General features: G+C 51.0%; 4 protein-coding genes across 6 annotated transcripts; 1 reads left to right on the top strand and 3 right to left on the bottom strand.

The window, feature by feature from the left end:
• Positions 1-1,768: 1,768 nt before the first annotated feature.
• On the bottom strand, positions 1,769-4,928 carry LOC112874958 (calmodulin-binding protein 60 A-like). Of its 2 annotated transcripts, XM_025938586.1 has the most exons (7): positions 4,795-4,928; positions 4,594-4,669; positions 4,101-4,153; positions 3,529-4,016; positions 3,056-3,216; positions 2,739-2,939; positions 1,769-2,627 (listed from the first exon to the last, which is right to left on the bottom strand). In XM_025938586.1, exons 1-7 carry the CDS (start codon positions 4,926-4,928, stop codon positions 2,043-2,045), a joined length of 1,698 nt encoding a protein of 565 aa, XP_025794371.1. In that variant the 3' UTR covers positions 1,769-2,042. The 2 variants fall into 2 exon arrangements, with proteins under 2 accessions (XP_025794371.1, XP_025794372.1); XM_025938587.1 differs by lacking the exon at positions 4,795-4,928 and having other exon boundaries at positions 3,529-4,008; positions 4,594-4,662.
• A 440-nt stretch (positions 4,929-5,368) lies between these two features.
• LOC112874959 (mitotic-spindle organizing protein 1B-like) lies at positions 5,369-7,664 on the bottom strand. 2 transcript variants are annotated; one of them, XM_025938588.1, is made up of 2 exons: positions 7,234-7,664; positions 5,369-5,935 (listed from the first exon to the last, which is right to left on the bottom strand). In XM_025938588.1, the coding sequence occupies exon 1, from the start codon at positions 7,545-7,547 to the stop codon at positions 7,260-7,262; it is 288 nt and encodes a 95-aa protein (XP_025794373.1). In that variant the 5' UTR covers positions 7,548-7,664; the 3' UTR covers positions 5,369-5,935; positions 7,234-7,259. The 2 variants fall into 2 exon arrangements, with proteins under 2 accessions (XP_025794373.1, XP_025794374.1); XM_025938589.1 differs by having other exon boundaries at positions 7,259-7,664.
• Positions 7,665-7,971: 307 nt separating this feature from the next.
• Positions 7,972-12,514, bottom strand: LOC112874222 (pentatricopeptide repeat-containing protein At1g74850, chloroplastic). Its single transcript, XM_025937428.1, has 5 exons — positions 11,012-12,514; positions 10,506-10,921; positions 9,463-9,777; positions 9,267-9,374; positions 7,972-8,848 (listed from the first exon to the last, which is right to left on the bottom strand). Exons 1-5 carry the CDS (start codon positions 12,512-12,514, stop codon positions 8,512-8,514), a joined length of 2,679 nt encoding a protein of 892 aa, XP_025793213.1. The 3' UTR covers positions 7,972-8,511.
• A 187-nt stretch (positions 12,515-12,701) lies between these two features.
• Positions 12,702-14,672, top strand: LOC112874223 (hemK methyltransferase family member 2). Its single transcript, XM_025937429.1, has 2 exons — positions 12,702-12,909; positions 13,540-14,672. The coding sequence occupies exons 1-2, from the start codon at positions 12,820-12,822 to the stop codon at positions 14,287-14,289; spliced, it is 840 nt and encodes a 279-aa protein (XP_025793214.1). The 5' UTR covers positions 12,702-12,819; the 3' UTR covers positions 14,290-14,672.
• The last annotated feature ends 4,702 nt before the right edge of the window (positions 14,673-19,374 follow it).

The following is a 19,374-nucleotide window of genomic DNA, read 5'->3' as shown; positions in this document are numbered from 1 at the left end:
CGCACCAACGCGGCACAGGGGACAGGGGTCTCGCGGCCTCGCAGGGCGGCGGGCGATGACTCCGCGGTGACTCACGCGGCCGCTGCCACGCGCATCGAGCGGCGCCGCGGCAGCCGAGTAAAATATTCCCCGGGCACGCACCGCCGAGTCACCGACGCCCGGACCCCCTCGGCACCTCCCTCCCCCCTCTCTCCCCCCCCTCTCTCGCCAGTCTCTGCGACCGGACCGGACAAGCAGAGGCGTTCGCACGGCCGGCCACTCCATGTGATCCTCACCAGCTCCCCTGTATGCGCACGGCCGCATCTCCCTGCCGCCGGGGGTGCGCAGGGCAGCGCAGGCGGTGGTTGCCGAGTAACTGCGGCCATCATTCATTCCACGGCTGGTCCTTTGGCGACCGGGAGTGTCCTCCTGCGCCGTGCGCGTACGATCAAGAAAACACGGCCGTCTCTCTCGCGCACGCCGGTTTGACCGTTTGAGAGGAGGGTGGGCAGGGCCGTGGGGGCGGCATCCGGCGCCGGCGCGGCTGGGGCCGGCCGTTGGTTTGTTTTGTTGCGGGCGGCGCGGCGAGTGGTGCTGCTTTTGCGAACACAAATCATGGTCGCTGCGTGCAGGTGCGGGGTGCCCTCGCCGCTCTCGATTGCCCCGGCGAAGGCCATGGATGCTTTCTTCATGAGCAGTGTGGCCATCTATCTACGAAGAAATGTGCGTCGGGTACCGCACCGGCGTGCGATCCATTGCTACGATGCACGAAGATATGTGATGAGTGTGGCAATGACACGGTCCCTCGCTTTCAAGCGCCCACTTAAAGCAAAGCACCATTTGCACTAGCGTTGCTCATGCAAGCCATGCTGTAGATGGCCATTTCTTTTCGTCCCCCTGCGCCCGAGGAGATTATCGTGCTACGGCGGCCAAGGGTTTAAGAAGAGTGAGAGAGGGACCCACACGGGACGGGACTGGAACACTCCCCACCCACATGGGGCTGAGCCTGAGCCTGAGCCTGAGCCTGAGCCCGAGCAGGTCGCAAAAGCAAGGCGAAAGGTGCAAGGAAAGGATCTCGGGAACCTCCTCATGTCCCTCCCTCTTGTTTATGATTCCCATTCCTGGGGTGGATGTGGATCCACTCCACTCGTTCGTCCATCTCAGCAGCAAGGAATCGACCGACCGACACAGATGTCATATTTATGAACTGTACATGCGATTGCGAGCGCTAATTTAAACGAGGTTACGGGCAGGTAATAGGCTAGCACGGCTATGTGTATGTATGGAGCAGTGTTTTGGCTGCAGGGATTGGCAGGGGGGCCGTCAGGGGAATAAAGACGTTGGCGCCTGCTGCGAATGCCCAAACCAACCTCCTCTGTCTTTCGGTGGTGATGATGGGAGAGCATCATCAGGCAGGGCTATACAATATACTATACTTTTTATTAGTGCTCGCTTTCGTTCCCCAACGTCTCTCCGGGCCTCTAATCAACGTCTTCTGGGACTGCTTTGTACGGCTCATTAGGTATAGCTTTGGCCTTGGACGTTCAGCTTGACTTTTCCTTTTCTTTTTAGTCATTTCTGGAAGTTTATGTATACCCAAGCAAAGGCCCAAATCAAACTAGAACAATGAGGACAAGAATAGGCCTCTTGCCCTAGGAGAGGAAATGAACTTTTTACCGGCTCTGCCCTAGTAGTAAACAGCCATCTCAAGATACCTTTTTACCCCGCGCATCACAAGACTGGAGGGATTTACACGGGTTTAACCAGCATGCTATACAGAATACACGGGTTGCATCAAAAAAGAAAGCTCGGCTTTTCATCACCAATACTTGCGCATTACATGTATGGCGCATCCCTCACCCTGTACAAAACTTCATCTGATTATTTACAGCCGCATATCGGAACCCTAGCTGATAAATTGCTCATATACAGCTCAAGAAACAAGCAGAGCTAACCAACTGCACCCAAAAGATGAGGAGGCAACAAACGACTCTAATGTACATCATCTCCTCCCTATTTATATTTTTCATTTTAACTACGTAAAGGCACAAAGCCTCAGACATTTATTTCCCATGTTTCTTTCTCCTTGCCACAATTCTCTTGGTATAGAAAATCCATCCTAGCACATAAGACAGCATCCTCCATCCTCTATACGCCGCCTTAGGCTTCGATATAGTTGCAATGAAACCTTTCAGTGCAGCTCCAAGATCTTGTGTGTCAAAGGATATGCTGGGATCTACAGGGCCATAATAGATATCGGCGAATGGGGGATGACTGCAGTCCTCGTAAACCAAAGAGTTGGAGAACTTATCCAGTGTATTAGACTCTTGAGGTGCTTCATGGCCACCAACTAGGGGCATCTCTGACTGAAATCGATTTTCATTGCTCTCCTCAGTCTCCAGTACACAAGGGTCTAAGGAAGTGGATGGTTCCATGGAGAAAATGTCAGGTGATTGTAGGGTCGAATGGCTCAAAACAAAGCCATCTGTAGAAACTTGCGTGGGAAACTGATTATATTGATTTTCATGCAAAGATGGAGATCTCGTATTGAACAGCTGCGAAGAATTTTCCACGAGTGTTTCATTGTCACATGTAAAGACGTTCTTCCAGTGTTCATATGCTTGCTTCACAGCCACATGTGCCTCAGCCTGAAAATAGCAAACATGTAAAAACAGATGGTCAAGGTCAGAATGGGTGGAAGTGTAGTAAAAACGGGTGAACTTGTTCAAAGGAATTAAAAAGTGACGAGGCATGGTTACCTTCTCCTGTTCAGTAAGATCATCAACAGAAACAAATTTATCAGATATTAACCCTCTTACTTCTCCAACTACATTGAATACAACACCAGCTTTGTTTACACCGTCTGGATAGTAGTAATGCACTTTGTCAGTTAAAACACATGTTTCTGCATGCTCCACAGTGGCCTCCCACATTTTTGTTGACATGCCACCACCTAATATCTGCATGATTTGAACATAGAGCAGGGGTAGCAATACATATCTTATCTTTGCTGAACTGTGACTACCATAGGCAACAATATGCAGAGCAGCAGAACAAATGAAGACTAGAACAATACCTTTCGAAGCCTAGGACCATCAAGATGCAGTAAGGTGAGAAAATCCTTGACAGTACGGATGCTCTCCCTATTCAAACGCTTGTGAAAAGCACCATCCTTGCCAATTTTCTCCAGGCGCCATACTTCATCATCAAGAAATGGTGGGTGGTGCTTCTTGTACACTGGTCAAGAGGTGATAATGAATTAAACTAGACCATTTTAGAAGTATTCAAAGCAATGGAGAAATAACAGGTCTCATTCAATTAGAGAAGGTAGATCAATGGGATATAAAAATCCTTCACTTAAAGGAAACATACTGTTCAACTAAGTCTAGAGAAGGGTAAGTCTAGAGGACAAGGAGTTCATTTTAAATTTTTCTAAATTGATTGCCACTATGGATAATCAGTCAGAAGCCTAGCATGAGTCCATCAGAGCAAGAAATTAAAAGGATAGCTTGGGCATTAAAACGTAAGAGAATCCAATCAGAAACTCACACTCTCCTCGATGATCCTTAACCACAAAAGATTCCGATTTTGCTTCCCGTACTCTTACGCCATTGAAACAACCATCCTCTGTTCTTGCACCTAGCCTGAACTTTCGGCTCCGTGTCCAGCTGGAGTTATCTGTGAATGACAGTTCCCCTACTGTTCCAATGCCATCAATAAGGGCGACAAACACATCTCCAGAAATCAAGGGCCTTTTACCTTCCCTTTCTTTAACAATATTATTGTTAAATTCCTGAGCTGTCCAGTCATCATCTTCTCCGCTTTCAAAATCCCCCTCTAGAACTACAATCTCAACCTTCATCAGGGACTCCTTGCCTGATGCTACAATTTGTCTCGTCAAAGTGTCAACTAGAGCAATAGTTATACTTAAGGAGCCCTCTCCTTCAATCTTGGAGCCAGTAAATATCGGAAGAGAAAGTCTAGTCATGAACTGCAGCTGCAAATTCTTTGATGTACATGGGAGAGTATCTGTGACACTTTTAAGAAAAAAAAAGAAACGAACTCATTAGAGATAAAGTGACCAATGCAACGTTGACCAAAGTAGTGTTAACACTCCATACCTTGCCATCATAGAGGCATGATTCGCAAATGCTGACTCGATTTCTTCTTTTACCTAGAAATGAATAGACTATCAAAACCGTAGGTAGATGGCTAAATTAAACACAATGTTGAAGGCAAACCTAGGCTGTTGTCAACTGTAAATTTATCTCTGAATTGGAATGGTTGGACACAGAATGGAAACAGTGAACAAAGCTTTATTTTGTAGGGTAAGCCTATACAGCTATTTATATGACACAGATAAAAGCTAGCTTTCCAAGGAGTAGTTTGGGAGTTAAACAAGAAATTGCTGTAGTAACACAAAAAACCTAAAACATAATCAGCCTAACAAATGGGATTGCAACAGCACTATGTATCGTCAACACAATCAACCAGAAAAAGGAAAGGATAAACAGCCTAAAGGGCGCAATCATAGCAAATAACCAATCCTATGAATTTTCAAGCCACGGAATCGAGAAATGGGAGGCACATAACGGAAATAAAAGGAGGTCTCACCACTCTCCTGATGAGGGGCTCGATCGCCATGAAGAACTTCTCGATGCTGGTGTTCCGCATCACCTCCGTGATCACACTGCATGAAGAGCAAGCCACCACGTCATCGAATCAGAGACCGGCGGGCACGAATCGGCACAATCCAAACCGAGGGATTCCACTCGAGGCCGGGGGGGGGGGGGGGGGGGGCGGCGGCGAACTTACTCGCGGAGGGCGACCCTCGGGCGCTTCGGCTCGCCGGGGCGGTAAGGTAGGGAGGAGGAAGAGCTCCCGCCAGGCTCGGCGCCCCCGGCGCGGCGCGGGCCATCGCTCTCCTCCGGCTGCCTCTTCTGCGACATCTCCGGATGCCACGCCACCCCTCGCGCTCGATCGCCGCTTGGTTCCGTCTCGCCCACCGCGTCGCAACCGCGGCTTGACCTAACTCGGCGCCCGACCTACACAGCACGCACGCACGCATTCGCTTCCTGGGAAATGGTTTTCCTTTCTCTTTCTCTATAAAAATGACCTGAAATTGCGCTAGTGGGCCATTGGGAGCAGATCCTGCAGTCCAAAACGACCGGTCCACTGAAGGCAGGCCGGGTCGGCCCAGGCCGGCTTTCTTTAAGTTCTTGGTGGTTTGCTTGCTGATCGATCGATTCGAATATAATTTTGCTCCGTAAAGATTCAGCCACAATTCCTGACCAGATCAAGCTAAAATAAACTTGCAGTCTCTCTAAAAAACTTGCAATAATTGAGCAATACGAAACCGATGCATTGAACCTGGACAGCCTGCAAGAGCTGATCAAACCTTCCAAATTATGCATCGCAACTTGCACGGGTGGTATCAAACATTCACAACTGTAACAACGACCAAGAGTTGATGAGATCGAGAATATGAGTACAAGTGGAGCACCAGTAAGATGGCATCACGGTGCACTTCTAACCGGGACAAGGGCGCAGCGACGGGACGTCATCCTCGCAGCTTTTGACTGGGATCTGAAAGTGAATGTTCGATCGGTAGCCGTGACACGTTCCCTCGCAGGATTAGCACATGACAATGCAGGGAGCGGTATGGTCAAAGTGAGGATAATTGACGGAAGACCGACTGCGAAACTGATACATACAACTGATGGACGTAATCAAATGATAAATGAAAAAGAAAACGACTCCTCGTGATCACAACTGTTAACCAGCAGAAGTCCTGCGAAGGATACGTCCATTTTGGTACCTCTGTGAACCACAGATTTCTTGTCCCAACAACAGCCACAGCAGTGCAGAAGGCACTCCTTTTCATCCAGCGATTCCAGCACTAAATTTTCTTTTACTACACAATGATGACATCAGTCCGTTCAGTCTTCAACAGTACCTGCTTAAGCATAAATACAGGAAATATCATCACCACCATCAAGAGAAGAAGGTTTGGGACAAAAGTTGGTTAAGTTTCAAATCTCAAGGATCTAGACAAAATGCTTATGGTAGCTTGGATTGGACCAAAACAACCGTGGACAAATCCAAAACAACACGAGCAGTAAGATAATGTTGAAGCAGCATATAGGAAAAGTAGCCCTTCTTAGTGACTGCACAAGGCATGTCAACTGAAATAAGAAAAATTACACCAAACGATTTACATATAAAATCAGTCAGTATAGGGGCTAATGGTGCTAGAGCATCATGCTATAAGGCTTATTAATTTCGTCCTGGGCAGTTTTCGTATCAAAAAACTATACTAAACATGCACCAGAATTCCAAGAACCAACCTAATTGAAATCCAATGTTACCATTTGGCGACGTAACAGATTATTAGACCTATCCAGCACTAGGAAACAAAAGAAAATGGTGCATGCAGAAAGCCAACCCACAATCATCACATTGCTTGATTATCTATGTTCAAACAAACTCGGCATAGAGAATCTAAAATCACAATCAATAACAATTTTGACTATTATCTTATTGATTCTTTGGGTCAAAGAGAAGGGGAAAAAAAGAAGCTCTCTTGCTTCCTTCGATAGGCAAAGCTCCAGCCATTTCCTTAGAAAACACATGAAAGGATAATAATATGAAAATCAATCAATCAGTCCTCAATTATCACCTTTACATACAATCAATTATCCAAGGGCGATTGAGTAACTTGTGACAGTCTAGATTCTGACCGAGTAACTTGTGGGCTTTCAAATACAGAATGAAATGGGTTGGTGATGGGGCACTGGATTGGCTGACATTCTGCATAGATGATTAATCTACAGTTGCTGCAACACACCTACATGGCAACACCACTACTCAAGAAGGTATAGCTAAAAGGGCGGCATGTAGAACAGCAGGTAGAAACTACCACAATTGTTCTTGTTCCACAGAAACAACGACGACCTCCACAGCTCACCATTCTCATTATCTGCTTCTAGAAATGCCAGATTCAAAATTAATCATGTGAACCAAATATACATTGTGATTTGAATCCTAATTCCACATGAAGGCTGCAGCACATCTACAGGTCAGGTAATATGTATACATTTTGTCGGAACCAACTCATCGTAGGAAGTACAGATGGATCACAAGCCAGGAGCCCAGGAAGCAAAATTACTCAACAGAGGAAATGCTACATTCAGTCATTCACAACGGCTAAATGCAGATTGTGGGATCTAGTTGACTACTGATAAGCAATCTCACCGGAGAAGAAGGGGATATCACAAACCCTAGGGACGGCGAAGGCCGGAGGGGAACAGAGAAGCGGATGCCGGGGCCGGGGCTGCGGCGCCGTTGCTCACGGGAGCGGGGGACGCCGCGGCGGCGGTTGGGGGAGCGGCGGAGGAGAGCTCGCGGACAAGGGCGGCGAGGGCCTCGGGGTTGGCGCCGCGGTCGCATAGCGCCATGAGCAGCGACAGGGTGTGGCGGTCGAGGCCGGTGTCGAGGATCTGTGACATCTGGAACGCCAGCTCCAGGGACTCCTTCGCCTGCCTCGCCGCAGCCGCCTCCGTCTCCATCTCCGGCGGCGCCGTTGCTTCCGGGCCTTCCGGGCTCTGGTAGGTGGTGGCTCCCGGGGTTCGAGTACTCTGAGCGCCTGCGCTGTAGCCCGGCCGGCTGGTGAAGGCGTAGTTTGAGTAACGAATTGAAAGCGCACACACCAGTGGCTACCCCCACATGACAGTGGACGTATTTTCCGGTTCTTCCTCGTTTGAACAATGCAAGTTGTAAACTCACTTGAATATCTGAAGCAGCGGCATCGTACATTCGTACCCGATGCCCTCCGTTCCAAATTACAAGTTCATTTTTACTTTTCCATATACATAAATTTCAAATTATAGTTTATTTTAATTTTTCTATATATATAAATTTTACTATGCACTTAGATTCATGGAAGAATTTGGAACAGAGGGAGTACATGCAGCAAAAAAAATCAGGTGAGAATTGGCACATGTAAGTAAAATCACACTACATGCACTATTTCCATCAGGATGCAGAGCGTATCAACAGGTGACATGTCTCACTAGCAGTCACTGATCAGGCTAATGAGGCTATCGTGTTTTACAGAGGTGTGCTGGGCGTACACGTATGTCATACAGAGCAAGTGAGCAACTAACAGAAACATCCATAATCTCATTCTCCTCCCTACAATGAGCTAAATCCTGAAATGCAACTTGAAGTTCTTCATTGTCTGTCAAGCTTGCAGTAACTAGGGGCTCACCATTTATGGGCAAGTTTCAGGCAAAGATGTGGACCTGAAATAGTATCCACTGCTTCTATTTAACTTCATTTTTCTTGAGGACCATGTATGTAACTGAAGCAAACCCCACTCTGCAAGTAGGCATATGGTTGTGCCATAGTACTGAGATGAAGATCTGAATGCCCAAACTCCCAAAAATATGGCTGTCACTCGCATCCCATCTCCCATTGTTCAGACCGATGGCATCGCAACTGCAAATGCGAAGGGCAGCAGCTCCTGGAAACTCACAATGCGAGAAGCTCTGACTCCTTTTCCTCTACCAACGATTCATCAGGCAAATGGACGGTGCCATTATCATCTTGGGCCTCCCTAGTATATATCTTCGAACCAGGAGATGGCAAATGGGAATTCGTCATGCGGACAAAACCAGCTGTGGCAGACCCATCTGAGGAATCTATGGCTGATTGCAATTTTTTCAATTGGGACTTCAGGCATATAATTCGCCCCTTATTCCATTTCGGAAAATGGAAGGATGCTGATAGTGTGTCATTTAGAAAGGAGTACACAACTTTTGCAGTTGGTAGTCCTCTTGTTATTGTGCTTTTCTCCATTTCTCCCCTCCTGGATAAGTGGATATAGAAGAACAGTCAGACAGACAAAAACTGGCTAGAAGGAAAATATTTTCTTTTCTCGAATCAAGAAGGGAAATATTCCTTAAATTGATAAGAGTGCAAACAATCATATATCATTTTATGAGAATAAAAACAAAATAATGCTATGAAGTATTATTATCCTACGAAAAAAGTTTGGGCTTCAGTTTCACTTGCAGTAAAAATATCCAGTTATACCCTCAAATGCCCTCTCTTTATGTAAAGTTCAACACTATAGAAATTGGCTTAAAATCAAGTTGCACTTCTGTGAGTATATCAACCAATACAACTCAATAACTGAATATAGAGGCAATTCAAGAATATACCATAACAGAGCAACAAAAGGCAGTAATACAAAAGGAACATTTGAACTTAGGCTGAAAGCTTACAATACAACAACAGAAGCCAACTGCGGAAGATCTTCATCTCCTTTTAGTCTGTCATAAAGCTTATTGAGCCATACTGACACAGCCACCAGTGCTCCACCGACAGACATCCTGAAATGCAAGCTGATAGTTAGTACATCCTGGCAAATAGAAAATCAAGTTGCTTAAGGAAAATACTATGATAGAGACATAGCAATACCTATGTACATCTAGTGACCAGACCAGCTTGGTGTCACGATATAATTCAGGAAAGAGCCCGAATTTTACTGCTTGATCAAGAACCCTTGCAGCTCGGGCCTTCTGACCAAACCACCAAAGCACATCAAGGAGAGCATTAAAGAATCGTAAACTATAGTCACAGCCTTCCAAAGAGCTGTTTTCCAAGGTATATTCAACCATTTGCCAGTTGGAGCTATCATCATACTCCCCTTTGATTAGGGAAGCAATAACTTGATGTGTACTACTAGCACGATTTGTTTTCATTTCTTCCAGCAGATCATATGCATCAGTCCACCTGAAAAATGCAGATTGATTAGTTTGTTCAAAAAAAATGCACATTGATTATGGTGTAGTCCTATCACATTGGGTAGAAACAGGGAACATGATGTTCACATCAATTTTATAGTAATTGACACCAAACAAGATAATATTTTCAGTGACTCCTAAGTTATGTAAACACAAATATGCTTGTATCCAAAGCATTGATCGTCTCCTCAACAATTGTTTGATTTAAACTGATAGACGCAAATACAGGCATTGTGCCATTGTCCATTACCAATGTTGCATGAAACCCTGAATAATGTAGACTATACCATGGCCAACTTAAGAATGCTAAGTACAAGAAAGGGCACACACAAAAGAAGGAAAGAAACCTATTTCCACCCCAAAGCATAGAATAAACGTGAATTCATACCCAATAGTACCATGTTGGAAACAAGTGGTATCTACACGTGTGATTCAACACAAAAACAAAATTTCAGCTTCTGAAACTGGTGCTTATTGTATTAGTTGGGTTGAAGAAGGATCAGGATCCCCGATCTGATAAATTATCATCTAAATCTCAATTGACGTCTACAGTTAGTTTGATAAGGAAACTAATAACACATTGTTAATATAATGTATATTTCAGTTAAAAAACATAATGCGCTGCTTGGTAGCATCAGTGTTCTGTTATAAAACCATGAGCAATCTTCCAGAGAGAATATGACAGTTTGGTAGGTTAAAATAAGTCCCTCTCATTACCTGTCATTCCTAGCATATAGTGACAACATCATGCAATAGGCAATAATGCTAGGCACAGTCACACTAGATTGAAGTTCTTCAAACTGCTCTTTACTCTCATCGATGACCCCCGCTATGCAGTAGGCATTGAGTACTCCCTCAAGGGAGCGCTCATCTGGATTAAACCTGGACTTGCGCATCTCCATGTACGCCTTCACTGCATCATCCAATTGTGCACCCTGGCAATATGCTTCAATGAGGGCATCAAATGAATCCTTGTTTTTCTGAAAGCCAGCATTGTTAGTCATCCGAGAAAAGATGGCCTCAGCCTCCTGGAACAGCCCGCCCTTAGCATATGCATTTGCAAGAGCATTGTAGGTCTCAATAGTTGGCAAGCTACCGATTTCAGTCATCATGTTGAAAGCGACATAGGCTTCCTGCATACCGAAAATGTCACCAACGAAACATTTCATCAGAAATGGGATATCTCAGGGTCATGGTAATAAGATCTGGGTTAGTATCCTGACCTCATACATAGCCGCATGGCCAAGAGCTTCAACCAGGCCGGTGTAGGCGTCCGCAGTAGGCACCATTCCTTCTCTGGTCATATATTCAAGAACTTCTCTGGCATCCTCATGGAGGCCACCACGACCACACGCAGCCATGACATTTTCACAGGTAACCATGTCAGGCTCTACCCCAGTTTGAAGCATATCATGGAAGAGCTCCACCACCTCCTTGAAGAAGCCACCATCCCCAAATACACGGAAGAGCACATTATAGGTGTCTGTGTCTGGCGGTACAGCAGTTCTCATCTCACGGAAGAGTTCGCGCACTCCATCAAACCGCCCCTGCCTTCCGTAGAGATCAAGCAGTACACGGTATGTGGCAGCTGTTGGCGCGCATCCATCAGCCTGCATCTGTCGCAGCACAGCAACTGCCTCAGCCGTGGCACCAACACGCGTGTGTGCCTCCATGAGTCCCAGATACGCAGAAGCTTCTGGCGTGTGCCCTGTGGATGCCATTTCGGAGAATAGCTCAGCGACGCGGGAGAGGTTGCCAGCGCTGGCAAAGGCATCCACAATGTGGCGATAAGACACAGTGTCTGGGGAGACGCCAGCCTCAAGCATGGTGCGCAACAGCATTTCAGACTGATCAGCCAAAGAGCGTACGGCAGCGGCGGCGAGGAGGGTGTTGTATGTGGTGAGGTCGGGGCGCACGGAGGGGGACACATCGTGCCGCATCTCAGCGAAGAGGCCGAGGAGCATGTCGAAGGGGACGGGTGGGTCTGTGGCGCGGGCGCAGGCGGCGAGCACGGTGTTGTAGGTGGCGGCGGTGGGCGCGACCCCCGCGGTCTTCATCTGGTCGAGCAATGTGCGAGCCTCCTCGTGCAGCGCGTTGCGCGCGTAGGCGGCGATGAGGGAGGTGTAGGAGAGCGCGGTGCGGGACTCGGCGGGGAGGTCGTGGAATACCTCGAGGCACTTCTCGAGCAGGGCGGGTCCCTGGCGCCCGAGCACGCCGATGACGATGGCGTGGATGTGCTCGTCGGGGAAGCACCACGACTGGCGCTGCATATACTTGAAGAGCCGCAGCGAGCGCTGCCAGTCGCCGCGGCGGGAGAACTCCCGGTACACGGCGGCGAAGTCCTGCAGCGTCAGCCGGTGCCGCGCCGTCTCGAGGCAGCGCGCGATGGAGCCCCGCGGCGGCAGGTTGCTCAGCCGGTCGATCAGCGACTCCACCTCGTACGAGTTCCTGCCATTCCCCGCAGGCACCACCTCCTCCCTCCTCGCGGCAGCCGCGGCGGCCCCTGCCCGCTCCAGCGCCGCCAGCCCCGCGCCCGCGCCTGCACGCTCCAGCACCGCGAGCCCCGAGCTCGTGCCGGCGCCCGCACGCTCCAGCACCGCGAGCCTCGCGCCAGCGGCGCCGCGGCTCCTCCTCGGCCCGCGCCAGCTCCTCCTGGCCGTCGGGAAGAGGAGGAGGTCGCAGTGGTAGGACGACGACGCGACGGTGGCGGTGGACACGAGCGCCATGCGAGCACGCGGCGGCCGCGGCGGCGGGGACGAGGGGTTTAGGATTCCACCACGCCTTGGATTTTGGGGGAGATTTTTGCCTCCGGGAAGTGGATAGAGTCGCAGGCTGAGCCTGAGCCTGAGCCTGAGCCTGACCTGTCCGAGGCGTCGGTTCAGTTAAGACTGATGACCCCGACCGGGCGCGCCGCGGACCCTTCCGTTTCCTTTCTTTTCTTTCTTTTCCCCAACACGCCGTCCCCGCCGCAACCAGCAACAGGTCCCCATCGCGGCAGCATCTCACCTCACCCCCCAGCTCCTGCTGTTCTATGGCGGACGGTGACGGAGCGGCGGCGTCGAGAAATCTCACGGAGCACTCCGCCGGCGGCGGCGAGAAGGGACTCCCCAGGAGGGGCAAGGTGAGCACTTCCCACTCCAACGGTTTTTGGTTCCAGATTGGGGGAAGCCGAGGGTTTGGGAGCGGAACATGAGTCCTCGCATCTCACGGTTTGGAACCTAGCGCAGGTGGTGGGATGCAGGATTGAGCTCGTTTTGATTATCCCGTGGCCATGGCTGCGCCGCCGCCCGCGAGGTAGTTCCCTGGTAGCGCGCCGTTGTTCCCCATCCTAAGTAGGATTTTGTTTGGAAATTTAACCGTGGATCAATCATGCGCACAAACATTCTCAGTTAAGTGCTGAAGTAATTTTGTGCAACAATCTAGGTTAGGCAGCAAAGGTATAGCGTGAGCCGTGAGGTCAACGTGAGAGTCTGAGAGATACGTTCCATAATACGCCCTTAGTTAGGGCAGTGAGAGGCCTTGCTAAAAGATAAGCTCTGATATAAGTGCCATTCAGCTAAAAGTGTCTTTTTTTTTTTTACTGCAGAGCGCTAACAAGCAATATATTCATTCTGTCATGTACTGGTTTGTTTCATCTAACTAATGGTTTTGCTTGCTTTATTAAACGGATAAATACAGAAGTTTGTGTTAATATATATTTACTTTAGGGTATGTATGTTCCAGTTTGCATGATAAGAACTTGTTTTTGCAGTCTTCTTCCGGAAGGACATTAAACACTGCACAGATTCCGCTTGTCGCAAGCCATCCAGAGGTGTATGAGCCATGTGATGATTCCTTTGCCCTTGTTGATGCACTGCTCTCAGACAAAGCACAACTTTTGGCGCTGCAGCCAAGGTTATGTATGGAGGTAGGGTGTGGCAGTGGTTATGTCATCACCTCTCTTGCGATCATGCTCAGGCAATTAGCCTCTGGAACCCAATACCTGGCAACTGACATCAACAAACATGCTGCGGAGACAACTCAAGCAACCCTTGAAGCCCATGGCGTGCATGCAGATGTAATGGTTACTGATATTGTATCTGGTCTTGAGAAACGTCTAGCTGGTATGATTGATGTGGTAGTCATTAACCCTCCTTACGTGCCAACTCCGGATGAAGAAATTGGATGCAAGGGCATTGCCTCGTCTTGGGCTGGAGGGTTGAATGGGCGCCAGGTGATAGACAGGATCCTTCCTGCTGTGCGGGAGATCCTATCAGAAAGAGGGTGGCTGTACATGGTGACCCTCGAAGATAATGATCCTTCGGATATATGTCATCTGATGAGCGAGATGGGGTATACTTCACGCGTTGTCTTGAAAAGATGTACTGAGGAGGAGAGCCTTTTTGTTCTCAAGTTTTGGCGAGATCCGCACACTGGTACGAATGCGTCTCCTAAATCTCCAAAATCTGAGTCGTGGTTCTCTCAGTTGCCTTTCAAATCCCTTTGGCACAAGGGTTCCTAGCAGTTCATGGCCTCATCAGTCTGGAGTCTTCAGTTCTGAAAAGGAGCAAGAAATCATTTGCAAATTTGAGATGGCAGCATATGTTTAGACACTCAAAGTACAAGAATCAGTGTAACCTGATTGGTTTAGATCTCAAACCAAACAGGTCCTTAGACCAGAAACTACTGAACCTTTTTATTTTTGTAGCTTAAATTGTTACCTTATGTTCTCCTCGTGTGTATATATGCTACCATGGATTATTATCTTACTGCTTTTGGGATTTGTGGTTTCCGCATGGATTATTCCGTTTAATTGATCATTTCAAGATGAGAGGAAAAGAAGATTGGGGCAGTTTCTTGTACCCTTACATGATCAGTTAAAGGAATATCATGATCAGTTCTGCTTGCTGAGTTGCGCACAATGCTCATTGCCTCTTTAGGTTCTAGGTTACCAACCAAGTAGCAATGAAATCATGTCACTTGCTTTTGTACGTTCCTTAGTCTACTCATTTTCCTGAGATGCTTTTTTTTCAGTGTGCTGCATTTTCGGTGCGCATATATTGTTCCAGTTCCGCTGGATGGCAGAATTACCAAATAGGTTTTGAAACTAAAAGATTTTGAAAAGGTAAATAAAATCCCTGCCTAAAGGTCTTTAAACCTTTTTTTCTTCGCTACTAAATCAACTTTTTTATGCATACTCTAAAAGTCAACTGAACGAGCAGATAACAATAAACTCGGAATGCAGGCTGCAACCGAATCTGCAGCTGTTTCACAAAAATCCGCAACAGTCGATGGACGCGTCACTCTGGAGTCTTCAGTTATGAAAGAAAGCAGGAATCCTTAGCAAATTTGAGGTTGCAGTATGTTTACATGTGTTTGAATGAAACGTACTGTTGATTTCTGACTTGCCTCAGGCACTGAGGGCCTCTTTGAGAGTCCAAGAATCAGCCTAGCCTTATAGGTTTAGGCGCGAACCGAACGGATTTAGGGCCTGTTCGTTTCCTACCCTCTAAATATTAGACCCATCACATCAAAGAGAATTTTACTATTTAGAAGTATTAAATAAAATCTGTTTATAAAACTTTTTGCACAGCTGGGTGCTAATTCGCGAGACAAATTTAATGAGCCTAATTAATCCATAATTTGCCACAGTGATGCTACAGTAATCATCCGCTAATCATGGACTAATATACCTCATTAGATTCGTCTCGCGAATTAGCCCTGGGGTTCTGCAATTAGTTTTGTAATTAGACTTTATTTAATATTTCTAAATGATAAGATTCTCTTTGATGTGATCAGAACGTAATGAACCATTTTTATTTTGGCACCTTAATTTTTGTCTTGTGTTCTCGTGCGCGCGTGTGACGTTAGTACTGAAAGTTGTCAGTCACCACCAACGTTAGGCTATCTCCAGCGGTATCCTCCAAATTCCATCCTCTATTTCCATCCTCCATATCAACTTCATCCCCTATACTAAATCTAACTCCAACGATATCCTCTATTTGCATCCTCTATACCCCACAATCTTATTTTTTTTTTTACTTTCTTCCAACGGCCGCCTCCACCGACTGTCCCTCCTCCTCCGCCCCCCCTCCTCCTCCGCCCGTGCTCCTGCCCCGCCGCCTCCTCCGCCCCCCCCCCCCCCCGCCTCCTCCGCCCGTGCTCCTGCCCCGCCCCTCCTCCTCCACCCCGCCGCCCGTGCTCCTGCCCCGCCGCCTCCTCCGCCCCCCCCTCCTCCGCCCGTGCTCCTGCCCCGCCGCCTCCTCCGCCCCCCTCCTCCTCCGCCCCCCCCCCTCCTCCTCCTCCGCCCGCGCGCCGTCCCTCCCGCGGCCGTCCCTCCCGCGCCCGCCGCCCGTCCGCCGCGCCCGCCGCCCGTCCGCCCTCCCGCCCGCCCGCCGCGCCTCCTCCCGCCCGTCCGCGCCTCCGCGCCCTCCGCGCCCTCCGCGCCCCACCGCGCCCCGCGCCCTCCGCCCCGCCGCGCCCCGCCGCCCTCCGCACCCCGCCGCCCTCCGTCGCCCCGCCGTCACCCCTCCTCCGCCCCTGCTCCGCCCCTCCTCCACCCCCGCTCCGCCCCTGCTCCGCCCCCGCTCCGCCCCTCCTCCGCCCCGCGCCGCACCGCCGTCGCCCCTGCTCCGCCCCCGCTCCGCCCCTCCTCCGCCCCGCACCGCACCGCCGTCGCCCTTGCCGCGCCGCCCCGCCGTCACCCCTCCTCCGCCCCTGCTCCGCCCCTCCTCCGCGCCGCGCCGCACCGCCGTCGCCCCTGCTCCGCCCCCGCTCCGCCCCCTCCTCCGCCCCGCGCCCCGCCGCCCCTGCGTCGCCCCTGCTCCGCCCCCTCCTCCGCCCCGCGCCCCGCCGCCCCTGCGTCGCCCCTCCCGCGCCGCCCCGCCGTCGCCCCTGCCGCGCCGCCCCGCCGCCCCGCCGTCGCCCCGGCCGCGCCGCCCCGGCGTCGCCCCTCCCGCACCGCCCCGCCGTCGCCCCTGCCGCGCCCCGCGCGCCCCGCAGCCCGCGCGCGTGGAGATGCGCTGGAGGGCGAGCGCGATGGAGGACGCCGGCAGTGCCTTCGTCTGTGCGGGACGCAGGCGATGTCCTCTATTTTACCGCACGGTTTGGAGAACACCGATGGAGCGATACGGTGCTACAGTATTCTTTACCGATAGGGAACCGGAGCCTTTACCGCACGCCGCTGGAGTCAGCCTTAGAACTAAAAGTTGGCAATCATCCCTTCTGCTCCAACTCACAACCATTGAGTAGAACGTTAAATAAGACTGGCATCTGACGAGCAACAGTAAATCTGGCACAAGGTCAACTAGCTAGATGAATTTTGGATGATGACATGATGTGCAGCTTGGCCCCTCAAATGCAGAGTTTGAGAAGTATTTTTATTTGTGCAGTCATTATCTCAATTAATCTTCAGACAGCTGGTTTCAAAAAGGAAAAGGACTTCAGACAACGACAACAGCTTCCATCTCCGGGACTAATGACTGATGCTTAAGCTGCAGCAGTGCTGGGCTAATTCGTTGGAGCAAAGGCTTCAAAGACTTGGGGGCTTTTGTTTGACCACTGCCACATGCTTTTGTTTGACTTGGCTTTCTGAATTCCAATAGGTAACGAATCGAGGGAAGGTGAATGCCAGGCACGTCAAGCGTGAACAATCTCTAACTCTGAAGACGAAATGCCACATCCTCTGTCCTTGCTCGATCTGCGGAACAACTTGTAATAACCGGCTGCTGCTAGCCTGGTAGCGCTTTTGGACGAAGCAGCGAATGGAAGGCAGGTCGATGCACGAATTGTTCTGCGTGTTGTCGGAGCCGAAGGTGCCAGACCATTGGTGTCCAATTCATGGCCGGTGCGAGCAGAGGCTTCATGGAGCCCCGGCGTCTAGGAGGGAGGAGAGAGACTCCCAAGTGATGGTTTGAACGCGGCGGCGCTCCATCGAGCTAAACGAGGCGTAGAGCGGAGGCGGCGTCCTTGGGGCGCCTGCCGTGGTTCGCAACACCGAGCAGGAGACAGGCGTCCGGTCGCATGTACGACGTGCGCGCTAGCCGGAACGCGCCGGCTCTCCGGCGAGCCCCTGCATGCTCGTTGTTCGCGCGCGGCGCGCCTGCTCAAGGCCGGAGCTCCGGCGAGTCACGGCGGCATGCAAATACGGACAGATCGGGCGCGTGTCCCCTCGGAAGAGAGAAGTCGGTCGTTCTCGTCAGGCCCGCGCGGGAGCTGGATGGCATGCCGGCATGGCGCCAGCGCCATGCCGGAGGCCGGACGCCCAGGCCGGCGTGGTGGAGCACGGCCGCGGGCTCGCCAGTCGAGGACGCGGGGAACTTCGACTCGTCGCCGCTTCCTTCAAAAACAGCCCTCACGCCGTCGCGCGCTCTGGTCCGTGCAAGCGTCCATGGGGCCGACGGCTCGCACCTCGACGCCGCCGCCAGCGTGGGCGTTCTACTACTCGTTCCATTGCCGCACAGGAACAGGATCGAAGTGGACCGCAGCAACGGCGGAGTGTTTTGCAGGTTCGAAAGTTCAGACTGGTCAGGGAGACTGAGGCAGGCGCTACCATTTGAACATAGATCAAGCCACACGAATAGCTGCGGTTTGCGCTTGGCTTGGTGTTCAATTCATGGCCTGTGCAAGCAGAGGCTTCACGGAGGCCCGGTGTCCAGGAGGAAGGAGATGAACTCTCAAGTGATGATCTGAACGCGGCGGCGCTCCGTCCATCCGTCGAGCTAGCTAGTCGAAGCGCAACCGGAGGCGGAGTTCTGGCGGCACCTGCTGTGGTTCGCAACACCGAGCAGGAGACAGGCGTCCACATTGCTTGCACGACGTGCGCGCTTGCCGCGATAGGCCGGCGCTCCGGCGAGCCACCCCGTGCTGTGGACACCGACTCACGGAGCTCATGCGGCGCAGCTGCAGAAGGGGTGTTCAGGTGTCGGCGCACCGGTGCAGCCGCGCAGCGACACGCTTGTTTCTTCCTGGTCCTTGGTCATGGTTTGCACGGTGCAAATGGGGGATGCCAATATGCCATGGATGCCGACCTCGTCCAAGAGGAAGGAGAGGGAGGCAGCCAACGGCCGGGCGGCTCGCAAATACCGACCGGGGGTGCACGGTATTTCAAATACCGTCCACCCTTAGGTCTTCTCAGCCGTTGGATAGGAATTGTACGGTCCAGATCGGGCAGTTTTTAAAACAAAACTAAAAAGATCGGGAGGGTTTGCTCTCGTAGGAATCGAATCGGTCGTCCTCGGCGCGGTCGCACGGGAGCTGGATGGCGCCAGCGCCATGGCGGTGGCCGGACGCCCAGGCCGGGCGTGGTGGAGCACGTCCGCGAGCTCGCCGGTCGAGGATGCGGGTAACTTCGATTCGTCGTGGCCTCCTTCGAGAAGAGCCCTCGGGCGCTCTGGTCCGTGCAAGCGTCCGTGGCGCCGACGGCTCGCGCCTCGCTGCCGCCGCGGCCAGCGTGGGCTTTCTACTGCTCAAGTTCCATTGCCGTCGCAGGATCGAATTGGACTGTGGCCCAGAGAGCGCGAACGCAGCAATGGCGGAATGCTTTCTCAGCTTTGATGGTTCGACCGGCCAGGGAGACCGAAGCAGGCAGGCGCCGCCGTTGGAACAG

The sequence above is a fragment of the Panicum hallii genome, chromosome 9, assembly GCF_002211085.1.
Source record: "Panicum hallii strain FIL2 chromosome 9, PHallii_v3.1, whole genome shotgun sequence".
Classification (NCBI taxonomy): Eukaryota; Viridiplantae; Streptophyta; class Magnoliopsida; order Poales; family Poaceae; genus Panicum; species Panicum hallii.
Note: the sequence above shows the minus strand (reverse complement) of the source record. Positions and strands in the feature narration are given on the sequence as shown.

Coding starts and splice junctions, on each gene's coding strand:
- LOC112874958 (XM_025938586.1), bottom strand. CDS start 4,928: ATGTCGCAGAAGAGGCAGCCGGAGGAGAGCGATGGCCCGCGCCGCGCC. Junction 4,670..4,794: donor CCGAGGGTCGCCCTCCGCGA/GTAAGTTCGCCG, acceptor CTCTTCATGCAG/TGTGATCACGGAGGTGATGC. Junction 4,017..4,100: donor CATGCCTCTATGATGGCAAG/GTATGGAGTGTT, acceptor TTTTCTTAAAAG/TGTCACAGATACTCTCCCAT.
- LOC112874223 (XM_025937429.1), top strand. CDS start 12,820: ATGGCGGACGGTGACGGAGCGGCGGCGTCGAGAAATCTCACGGAGCAC. Junction 12,910..13,539: donor GACTCCCCAGGAGGGGCAAG/GTGAGCACTTCC, acceptor TTGTTTTTGCAG/TCTTCTTCCGGAAGGACATT.
- LOC112874222 (XM_025937428.1), bottom strand. CDS start 12,514: ATGGCGCTCGTGTCCACCGCCACCGTCGCGTCGTCGTCCTACCACTGC. Junction 10,922..11,011: donor GCCATGCGGCTATGTATGAG/GTCAGGATACTA, acceptor TTCGGTATGCAG/GAAGCCTATGTCGCTTTCAA. Junction 9,375..9,462: donor TGGTCACTAGATGTACATAG/GTATTGCTATGT, acceptor CTTGCATTTCAG/GATGTCTGTCGGTGGAGCAC.
- LOC112874959 (XM_025938588.1), bottom strand. CDS start 7,547: ATGGAGACGGAGGCGGCTGCGGCGAGGCAGGCGAAGGAGTCCCTGGAG.